Source organism: Squalius cephalus (assembly GCF_949319135.1).
Source record: "Squalius cephalus genome assembly, chromosome: 9".
Lineage (NCBI taxonomy): Eukaryota > Metazoa > Chordata > Actinopteri > Cypriniformes > Leuciscidae > Squalius > Squalius cephalus.
In genome coordinates this window covers 24230814-24242093 of record NC_137130.1, presented here as the reverse complement: position 1 = coordinate 24242093, position 11280 = coordinate 24230814, and the positions used below count along the sequence as shown (strand labels likewise).

The 11280-nt window shown below is 34.8% G+C and overlaps 2 protein-coding genes across 3 annotated transcripts; both read right to left on the bottom strand.

Moving 5' to 3' along the window:
* Positions 1 to 944: 944 nt before the first annotated feature.
* LOC307164927 (uncharacterized protein) lies at positions 945 to 5855 on the bottom strand. 2 transcript variants are annotated; one of them, XM_079882144.1, is made up of 6 exons: positions 5784 to 5847; positions 5469 to 5582; positions 3901 to 4218; positions 3557 to 3750; positions 1721 to 1768; positions 945 to 1593 (listed from the first exon to the last, which is right to left on the bottom strand). In XM_079882144.1, the coding sequence occupies exons 2-6, from the start codon at positions 5521 to 5523 to the stop codon at positions 1477 to 1479; spliced, it is 732 nt and encodes a 243-aa protein (XP_079738270.1). In that variant the 5' UTR covers positions 5524 to 5582; positions 5784 to 5847; the 3' UTR covers positions 945 to 1476. The 2 variants fall into 2 exon arrangements, with proteins under 2 accessions (XP_079738270.1, XP_079738271.1); XM_079882145.1 differs by lacking the exon at positions 1721 to 1768 and having other exon boundaries at positions 964 to 1593; positions 5784 to 5855.
* A 2807-nt stretch (positions 5856 to 8662) lies between these two features.
* Positions 8663 to 11156, bottom strand: cd28 (CD28 molecule). Its single transcript, XM_079882143.1, has 4 exons — positions 11015 to 11156; positions 10151 to 10495; positions 9224 to 9372; positions 8663 to 9078 (listed from the first exon to the last, which is right to left on the bottom strand). Exons 1-4 carry the CDS (start codon positions 11064 to 11066, stop codon positions 9001 to 9003), a joined length of 624 nt encoding a protein of 207 aa, XP_079738269.1. The 5' UTR covers positions 11067 to 11156; the 3' UTR covers positions 8663 to 9000.
* Between the last annotated feature and the right edge of the window lie 124 nt (positions 11157 to 11280).

The following is an 11280-nucleotide window of genomic DNA, read 5'->3' as shown; positions in this document are numbered from 1 at the left end:
CTATTTGTGGGTAGTTGTTAGTTCAAGAGACATTTCTGTCTTTTAAAGGGATAGTTCACCCAAAAAGGAAAATGCTGTCATCATTTACTCACCCTCAAGTTGTTCCAAACCTGTATGAGTTTCTTTCTGCTGTTGAACACAAAAGAAGATATTGTTGGTAACCAGACAGTTGACTGTAGACATTGACTTCAATGGGTGTCATCAACTGTTTGATTACCGACATTCTTCAAAATATATATTTTTTGTGTTCTGCAGAAGAAAGAAACTCATACAGGTTTGGAACAACTTGAGGGTGAGTGATGACAAAATGTTCATTTTTGGGTGAACTATCCATTTATAGTTTGAAACAAATTGTATTTAGTCATTTGAAGAGTAAACACAAATTATTTCCAGTACAATACAAATTAAGCGTAGCGTCAGTTCTGGCAGGTCACGTTAGTCAAGCTCGCATCAGCTGATCCACGTCTACCTATAGGAATACGACGCCTATCACTGTATACATATATAAGCTCCTTCAGTATTATCAGCCGCTATCGCGTTTCTCAGGAGCTAATTACCCTCCTCCATCCCCAGCTCTTCCTCTCATCCAGTCAGGATGGCATTCTGATTCCCATTGAATCAGAATAAAATCTCGAATTATGTTGTACTTAAAATCTTGAATTAATGATATCTGTAATACATTCATGTTGGTTCTGTTCTGTTTACCCTAAGGAGGGGTATTGCTGCTCTCCCTGCTCTTATCCAGGCTAGGCTGCATGGATGCGCAGGGAGTTCTTGCCCAGAACAGAACCAGTCCTAACTGTATGCTAATTGTGAATCGTATTTGACGATAGCGGTCCTGACAGAATTTGTATGACATCGTGTTAATATTGGCACAGCAGTTGTTTCCTTCCTAAATAGATGTAGCTAAGCCATGCACATCTAGATACACATAACACATTTATAAGCTCTCATCTTGCTGTAATTTTCTTTATTTACATCACCAAATAATCATCAAATTGAATTCATCGTTCAATATAATCTCTGTATATTTCAAAATAATATACAAATGTTCTCAAGTCAGTTTGAAAAATGTTATAATTTTGGGAAAAAAGAAAAATTCAGCATTTTCTTGTAATGAACAAAACTGATAATATCATTGATTATTGGTCCATGGGATCAAAATAATAAAAAAATGCTCAAGCTAGAAACTTAATACAGTACTTCATATACTTTTAGCTTGGCATAGCTACAATTCAGCATGAGGTTTAACTAGCCAGCAGATGAAACCATCTGCAACAGAGAACAAGACAGTGTAATGGGAGCGGTTGAATGGGGCGCAGCAGCAATATGCAGATTCAGGCATTTAGAAAAGTCTGTTTTGTTGGGTATAAAGGCAACTGTTTCATCCTATGACATTCTTTAGTGTAGCTTAACTATATTCAATCCAGAGCAGTTGAAGCACGAGCACATACACTTATTCCACTAGAAATGGGTTCAGGCAGTCGTCATATGAGAGTTGTGGTTCATATCTCTGTGGGATCCTCCCCGTTTCTGCACTTCACGCATGTCCACGTATTCTGTGTCGTCTGGATCACGCCATTTTACATTCCTCTGAAACATAGTAAAATCATTTGTATTTGAAGTATTGTTGCGCCAAACAGCCACAGCTATCACAGTCATATTGCATTACTGGCACACAGTCACATACAGTGTTGGCATGGCAGAAGAAGGCCCTTACCTGCATTGGCACATAGGTCAGAGTGTCAGAAGGCTCAGGCTTTGCAACCTGGAGAGGAAGACAAAAAAACAGCACAATTGTATTAAGCTTAGAATAACATATTGTATACCTGTATTGCATTGCAGGGGATTTAATTCATTTTTATCTCAAAGAATTGAAAATGATTTTAAAAATATACTAATTTGACAGCTTTATTAAATCTAAAGTGATGCCTGCACACAAAGGACAAAACAAAAACACAGGACACACAGGTATAGCAAAAGAGGGCGGAAGATGCGAAACAGGAACAATGTTCTAGTGAAAGGATGCCATTTCTTTAATAAAAAAAGTATAATATAGCTTAAACTTGTGTCCTAAATAATTTAAATAGTAATCATTTTCTTAATGCAGTACACCCAAAATTCTTAGTGTGACACTAAAATTCTTAGTGTGAAAAACATTTAAAAAATCGAATGAACCCTTTTCCATTGTACACCTTATTTTGCGATGTGGGTTTTCTTTGAATGTGCGAGACTTCCGATTCATTAGCCGCTATATTAAATGACTAGAACAATAACAAAGTGCAGTAAATGGTAAAACTAATTGCGCTATGTGATGATACATTACAATGATATGGTAATAAATACATTTGCGATATCAATCAGTATAACGGGCTGTTTTGTACAGCTAAAAATAACTCAATCGGAAGCCAGAAACATTATATTTACAAATGGCTGCGCCCACTCTTACGTAAAAAATAGGTGTATAAAGAACCTTTTTTGGAATTGAAATGTTCCGTGGATGTTAAAGGTTCTTTATGGAACCATCGATGCCAATAAGGAACCTTTATTTTCAAAAGTGTAAGGCTCTTGGGGAACACTTTACAATAAGATTTCATTATTTTACATTAACTACATTAGTTAACATGAACTAATAATTAACTGACCTTCTATGGCATTTATTAATCTTTGTTAATATTATGTTCAACATTTAGTATTACATTAATGTTAACAAATACAACTTTTGATTTTAATAGTCAATGCACTGTGAAGCAACATGAACAACAATAAACAGCTGGATTTTTTATATACTAACTTTAACAAATATTAACAAATATAGTAACAAACGTAGGTAACATTTTATTCTAGTGTCATTGTTACATATGTTACTATATGTGTTATATATGTAGTTACTATAGTAATAACTATAAGTTATGCATACCGGTAATTACATGCAACTAAACCAAACCAAACCCTAATCCTAAACCTATAGTAAGTACATGTAGTTAATTAATATTACTTAGTACTACTTAAATGTACAATTACAGTGTAACAAAGACACCTTAAAATAAAGTGTAACCTAAATGTATTGCTCATGGTTAGTTCATATGAGTTAACACATTAACTAATGTTAGTGTTACCGGCTCTTGTGGGTTTGCTGTATTGTGAAAATAGTCATTCACGCCATGTCATTATTACCATAATGACAAGATTTGAGCGTTCATGTCCTCGTAAAACATGTAATTACAATTTGTAAGCTGTGAATTTTCTGAGAGCTCATACTTGTACCACATGCCCACTGCAGATTCATTTAGGCGATGCTAGTGAAACGCATACATCCCAGTCCGAAGACGTGCCTAGAGTGAAACGTCACGTGTTGTCATCTCGAAATTACGGTAATTAAAACATAGTGTGAACGCAGCATGTAGTATATTCACAATATAGCACAGCCTCTCCTTCTAGATTATATAAATGAATGCAACAAGAGATGTATACAGACACTGAAACAAGATATTCAGTAAAGACACTAATAAAACAACACAAGTACAAACATAAAATCAAAAGTCTCTAAGTTTACCTTCAATCTCATGTAGAATGCAGTGATGATAAAGCTGTAGATACAGAGCACCGCCACCGCTATGACCAGACCACAGATTATCAAGGTATACATGTCTTCAGGTGAGGGCTTGTCTTCAACTGTGTGCTCCTGGTCATTTGATTCGTTAAAGCATGAGCAGTTGCTTTTTGGTGGAGCCCAAGGGGTTTTGCAACCTTAAAATAAAAATCATTTATTTAATGGTTGTTTGTGAAAAATGCAAGATTTAAACTACATTTTTATATGCAGTTAAATATACCATTTCTGGGTATATAAAACTGGTTTATACATAACTGTACTGTGTTGTTCAAATAGGGTGAACTTACCTCGGAAAAGCTTTGTTTTCGGCCCTAAGTGACTTTGAATTGGTAATGGATGTATTCTGGTTATCTCACAGGTAAATTCATTTTTGTGTAGGGCCCCAGGATTCATCAAGGTGAACGTGAATCCGTTGTTACTGCTCTGCCATTTACACTCTTTATTTTCTTGGTCCTTTTTGTAAATCTGACAAACAACTTTATCATTCATCTTCAGCTTGGCTTCCATTCCAAACTTTTCTTCACCATAAAACATGCATGTGACATTGACTGAGCCATCGTCATTGAGCGTTGGGTTAAGAGGTTCACTCACATACCAACTACAAACTGAAATAAAAAAGAAGAAATTTAATTCATTCATCATAGTTCAAACATTTTATATTTTCTTTTTTACTTTGAGAAAACTGTTTGACGTTAACCGTTTATGCACATCATTTTTCAATTAAAATCAATATTGCTCCACATCGTTTGGGAATATTCACGTATAACCAATTTACATCTAATATAACCCAGAATTAGCTTCATTTGGGACATGTGCTGGTATAAATGAATATTCAGCTATGGTGGATATTTAGAATAAGGTCTTTACATGATTCGAAATGAATATAGGCAAATGACCGGTGTCCTATTCGGATCTCCAGAAACCAGAACATTGCAGGCTTAATCTGGTTTTGGCAGTCAGGAATTTAATCAGAGTACGACCATATTCTAATTGATAAATGTAAATGCAAATTTTATTTCAATACACCTATATTTTCCTGTTGTCACGCAATGTGGCTGTATAAATCACACAACGATGGAGAATCCAAAAGAAACATTATTTTAAAAGAGAACACGAATGAGTACACAAGAAATCATGGAGTAACACAACACTCTTCCATAAACGAAACAGGACAAAGAACTAAGGAGAACTATGGGCTTAAAGGGATAGTTCACCCAAAAAAATGAACATTTTGTCATCATTTAGTCACCCTCAAGTTGTTTCAAACCTGTATGAATTTGAATTTGAATATTTGAAAAATATAGTTTACCAAACAGTTGATGGGCCTACTATAGAAGTCAATGGGGTCCATCAATTGCTTGTTTTCCCATATTCTTCAAAATGTCATATTTTGTGTTCAGCAGAAGATTGAAATTCATACAGGTTTGAAACAACTTGAGGGTGAGTAAATTTTGACACTTTTTTTGTGGGGGGGTAAACTATCCCTTTAAATACATGGGGAAGTAATTGAGAATACTAATCAAACAACAGGTGAACGGAATCAGCAACTATTGGAACAAACAAGTGAACTAATGGCAGAGAACATAGGCAAATAGAAACAAACTGAACAGACAATGAACATACATGTTACACCTGTTGAATTAAACTAATATGACAAGCTTAATGTATAATGTATATTCTGTCTACTTTCATGCTGGTTTTAGTGATGCTTTACCCACAATAATAGGCACTGTGCCAAAAAGAAACCAGGATAGCCCATGTAATACATGTACCATAACCAAGCATTTTTGAATTTTAAGCTGGTCCAAACTATCTGTATTTCTTTCAGCAGTAATGAGAAAGGTTAGCCTCTTACCATTGTGAAGGATCAGAGAAAAGCTGAGAGCGAGCAGAGTAAACCTGTCAGGCATGTTAACGTCCCTCTTCAGTTTTGGTGTGATGGTGGCCGAGGCTCTTCAGATTGTTTTTACTGGAGTGAGAAACAACAGGAAGTATGTGGGTTAGATGATCAATATCACCCACAAACATATTTGTCACCCGTGGTAGTGCAAGAAGTGAATTAAGTGATGAGGGAAGATAGCAACATTTAACACACACATTGAAGATTCATTATTGTGAAAAGAATCATATTGTGTGGGATATTATGTAAAAAGTATGATTGAGTTTTTACCTCTTGCTTAAGGTGTCCCAACCGAGAAACACGTCTGTGAGTGAGGAAATGAGTGGGCAGCTTTCTTGTAATATGAAGTTGTTGAAAGGAAAATGTTTGATGCACAACCATGTTAGGAAAAACCCATATCCTACTAAATGAGCAACAAAGTAATCATGATCCACTTACTTTTAAAATGCTTTGATTGTTTTGATTTTTTTCATTAAATGCTTAGAAATTTTAGTTTCATATGAAATAGGCTATATCATATACAGTATCTGTATATGGGCCATTCTACAGAATTGGTTCAAAGTCAGAGTTGGAAACGTCTTGATTTGTTTTTTTTTTTTTTTGTCTTTTTCCACAAATGTTGTATGCAAATTGTATAATATCCAAGGTACACATTTCAAGTAATTGTGCAGTTAATTATCATATTGTATTTTCAGAAAGTTTTGGAATATTTTTCCTCTCCCCAAATTTGTCTCTACCGAAACACAATAATAAATAATTCATTAAGAAGGCTTAAACTGACCTATTAATATTTTGTTTACATCTACCTTGTAAATATATTTTTTGCTATTTTTTTTTTTTAAGTTTTCACTGGTAAATCAATAACTATTACAATTTTAACAATATTTCAAGTATAATTTATAAGATTTGTTGTGTTTTGAATCCAATCTTTCTTTGTAAAAGGCATTAAGTTAATCATACTGATTTCAAAGTTAATGATTCAATAGTTTGAATATACATTGAACCAAACACAATAATAACATCTTAGTTGATAATTCAATATACTTTATTTTAGACAAAACATCCATGTTTTGGTCGTGACGGCACGTTATCGGTAGTGACATACTAAGATGCTAATGATTTGCATAACTACTAAAATGTTTTATATGTTCCCTTTTGTCACTACCAAAACAATGATGACATGTTTCGGTCATGACTGTTTCGGTAGTGACAATTTTAGATATTTTTGATGCTCAAAGATGCTAATCAGTGCATGGTTAACTAGCACAGTTCTTAACAGTTGTACACACATAAAAAAATACATTTTATCGAATAACACAGAAAAAACCATTATGTCACTACCGAAACTTCACCACATGTTTCGGTAGTGACAATTTAAGATACTTTAGAGCCTATTCAAAGATGATAACCAGCACATGGTTACCTAGCACAATTCTGAACAGTTGTACACACATAAAAAATACATTTTATCGAATAACACAGAAAAAACCATTATGTCACTACCGAAACTTCACCACATGTTTCGGTAGTGACAATTTAAGATACTTTAAAGCCTATTCAAAGATGATAGCCAGCACATGGTTACCTAGCACAGTTCTGAACAGTTGTACACGCATAAAAACTAAATTTTATGGAATAACACCCAAAAAACTTTGCTTAATTGCAGAAAAAAAGGTGTTTGGAAGTGACGTTCCTTAAAGTTGCGCACAGATTTTCCGACTTTTGAACACATTTCCTTAAAAATGATGGTCCCTATCTATAATGAAAGAGGGGCTATGAGAGAGAGGCACACAAGAATATTTCCTGATCAAAAATTTAGGGGTGTGGTTAAAATCAGTCTCACAAAAACACACAGTTTCGGTAGTGACATGAAAATGTGGGACACATTTTTTTACATAATGTTTCATGATTTAAAAATAAAATATATCTATTTTATTTTTTTTACTTCACTTTTTAAAAGAAATCAAAAAGATATTTTTAAAAACAACAACGGAAAACAATTGGTTTGGGTTTGGGACAGCCACCTCCCAATTGAAAGTACCCAATAAATGATGATTTTATATATATTAAGCTTACTGATATTTTAAATATTATTGTGGGATGCAATAGATGATAGAATGATCTTCGTAAACATCTAAAATTTGAATACTTAAATGCTTTTTAAATGTGTTTTTTGGTTGTGGGACAGCAGTTTGCACCCATTCTGTAGAATGGCCCATATATTGTTCACATTTGTCAAGTGTGTGTGTTTTGTGTGTGTTTACATCAGCCAGAAAACGGATAGATGATTTCAACATGTTTTATTTTTTTCACTACTAATAGGTCAAATACATTAAGCATGTTAATGTCCTAGTTGTGGTGATGGTTGTTTACGATTCAGATGGTTTTTTTTTTGTAAATCAGTCTATTTTCAGTTCCACATCCTGTTGAAGCACTATCGGATCTAAAAGCACAGCAAATTATCAAGTGCTCATGTCCTGTTTATGTGATTGATACCTGAGGTTCACAGAACTGTGACACGTTTGTGATGACAAAATAAAGACTGATACTGATGGTCGACATCATTTTCAACTTGTTTTTACTTTTAAAAAATCCATTACCATTTTTGCATTACTTATTACTATTACCAAGTATCCAAGGTTTCCTGACCTCTGATGTGATATTGAAACCCACAAAATTCAAGATACGGAAAAACAAAAAACAAAAAGACTTACATTAACCTGGTTGCACAAATGTACACACCACCCAACTAAAACTGGGTTGAAGCACCTTTTGCTTTTAATACAGCAGCCAGTCTTTTTGAATAACACTCATGTCATGTCATGTCATGTCATATAGTGACTTGAGGATTATAATTGCTTTTTCAGTACGAGTTTGAATGCGTTTGGTTAATTCCAAACAGAGTAACATGCCTTATTAAAAGGGTGTGCACACTTACACAACCAGCTCATTTTAGGCGTTTCTTGTTTTTTGTTACATGAGTTTTGTTGGTTTAAAAATCACACTAAAGGTGGAAAAATATCAATTTTAAAAGTGGTACGTGGACTTTTTTTTTTTTTTTTTTTTAATAGCCATGCACATTTGAGGTGTACAGTATCATAACCACAAAGTATTCTTCCAGAAAACAAATTGTGACTCCATCTAGAAATACGTTAAAAAATAATTCTTTATTCATTCCCATTATTTCAACTTGAAAAAACAGTTGATCAAACATCATTTTTGTTTTAAAACATATATTTATTATTTAATTAATAATATTGAAAGAAAACAAATCAAAAAAGTACAATGATCAAATGTTATGTAAATACATGTGAATACATGCAGGTGAGAATACATGTGAGTACATGCAACTGTAAAAACTCAGTGAGTACATGTCAATACATGCAGAAAAATATTACATGTAAATACATGCAGGAGAAAATGACATGCTGGTACATGCAGGTGATAATATTACATGTGAGTACATGCAAACGGGGAGATTTCCCCCCTAGAATTTCATATAGCTCTCTTTTTGTGAAAGCATAGGTGCCATAGATGAAGAAGCCCTCCATTTGCAGATGACCATCTGTGTTAGAAATGAGTGACATCTTAGTGACATCTATTCACATTGTTTTCAAACTCTAAATTTGAGTAAACTCGGCACATAGCCTACTGGTGATCTGCCATGCTGATCTTTTAAAGAAAATCATTAGCATAAACATATTTCTCACCTGTAGAATAAAGCTGCAGGAAGTGATGATTAGAATGGCATATAGGAGTGGAAGGGGTCCCACATCATTTTTGACAGCTTCTAGCTCAGCTCTCTGCCTCTGGCTTTGACTCTGGCTCACGGTGGATGCAGTGGGACAGTTTGGGGTTTCTAGAAAAGAAGATCAGTGATTACTGAAGTTGCCCTCTGGATGGCACCCTACCCCACCCGCCATACCCCTTTCACTACACTGGAAACCTACAGGATGTAGGCCTGCCTGTGTGAATAATTTGTTTCTCATTTTAATCTTTTATACAAAGATCGGAATTTTATGAGGCCTTGTACTCTTTGAAAACAGGAAGCCAGTGGCATATAACTGCTTCCTTTTCATCTTCGGTGATTGTTTTTTTCAGTCCTTTTAGTCTTTTGGAGCTTACGTTAGCACCCTGTCGTCATAAAGAAATCTACATTTTCAAAGAAAAACATCATTCACACGTAAAGTCAAAGTTTCCATGGGTGAGATCAAAATGTGGAGCACAAAGCGCTGTAAATTTGAATGTGCGGGGTGGCCCCATTTCCACCCATGTGTCTTCAGGTAACCGCAACATTTCCTTCTTCACGCGTTTATAGCCTACTCTCTGGCTCCCTCTAGAGCTAGAACAATGAACAATGGCTAAGGGTCTGTGAACATTATATACATTTTGCTATTAAAATGCATGTTGGAAACATACAGGGATAAAAAAAAAAAAAAAGTATAACACTTAAGTGGCTTCTAAAAAGCATTGTTTCTCAATGCAACGTCAATAATTGCTTTTGGTAAAATTAATATAAAATTTCTAAATGATTTATTGTTACAGACGCATACCTCTACATCAACAAATGTGTACAAAAAAAGGTGAAACTGTGGGAAAACCACATGCAAGAGACTGAAAACAAGACTATCACTAACCTTGTATGTAAACAACGGTGCCGTTCCCAACCCCTCTGAGATATGGAGGTGGGAAGAGAATCTCGATCTCACAGCGATAGAGGTCTGTGTCTTCCCCTCGGAGTCCAGTGATGATCATATCCACTCTTCCAGAGCTAATATTCCCTCTGCAGTTAACTTTGCCATCTGTTGTAAAGTAGGGCTCAGAGAGGTTGACAAAACCGCTGCAGATCTTCTCTTGGCCGTGCAAACCTTTATACAGAGATATCTGCATTTCCTCTGCCCTTGACTTTATACTAAAGGAGCAGTGGAGTGGGACTTCTCCCTCTTTTCCTTCCACACGATAAGGCTGAGACACGCGTAGAGCTGGAAACAAAACAAAAGATGAATGAAACCTCAGATGTAGCCTAATTTCTCACTCAGAAATATACTCAGGCTACTTTTTTTCTTTTTTTTTCTTTTTTTTCTTTTTCGTTTAGGTGATTATTGAACTTAATAACATTCAATTTTTTTAAGTACAGAACAGTCTAGAGTTTTAATCTGAATTAAGATTTTAATCTGAATTAACTAAATTATATTCCAACAGGAATTCTTGCTGAACATGAGGATCCGGATCATGTTGGAAGTTGTAAATATAGGTCAAAGTTTGACCCACTTCACTTCAGTTTTGCTAAAAGCAACATTTTAACTGTCAAATAACAAAAGATAGTAGATAAGATCCTAAAAAAAAAAAAAAAAATTATTAAAAAGTATTAATAAAATACTATTACTATTCAAGCTGTCTTGTCACTCTGCCCACAGGGGTAAAGCTGTTACTATCTAGACTACCTGTGCCTGAAAAGCAAAGACACAACAACAAACATTTGAAGCACAGCAGGTACTTACCGAATCCCAGCGGGATATATGTTATAACGGTTATAATAAGTGTGATAATCATTGTGGCATGTTATAATAACTGTGGAGGTATCCCCCCTGTCTCTTTATACTTGAGTGAGTTCTGGAAAGCTTCGTGACATCAGTAACGTGGCAGGAAACCTCAAGCTGACTGCAAATGCCCGTAAAGTGCTCAAAATTTTGCAAGTAATGTAGCCAATTTGCACAATATGTGTAATCAAGGGGAAAAAAAAATTCAACGAGCAGAATGAGACTCG

Excerpts from the sequence above, each read along its gene's own strand:
- cd28 (XM_079882143.1), bottom strand. The coding sequence starts at position 11,066 with ATGATTATCACACTTATTATAACCGTTATAACATATATCCCGCTGGGA. Across the intron at positions 10,496-11,014 it reads ATATATCCCGCTGGGATTCG|CTCTACGCGTGTCTCAGCCT; the intron begins GTAAGTACCTGC and ends TTTTGTTTCCAG. Across the intron at positions 9,079-9,223 it reads CCTGCAGCTTTATTCTACAG|ATGGTCATCTGCAAATGGAG; the intron begins GTGAGAAATATG and ends TTTCTAACACAG.
- LOC307164927 (XM_079882144.1), bottom strand. The coding sequence starts at position 5,523 with ATGCCTGACAGGTTTACTCTGCTCGCTCTCAGCTTTTCTCTGATCCTT. Across the intron at positions 1,769-3,556 it reads CATTCTACATGAGATTGAAG|GTTGCAAAGCCTGAGCCTTC; the intron begins GTAAACTTAGAG and ends CTTCCTCTCCAG. Across the intron at positions 1,594-1,720 it reads TGACCTATGTGCCAATGCAG|AGGAATGTAAAATGGCGTGA; the intron begins GTAAGGGCCTTC and ends ACTATGTTTCAG.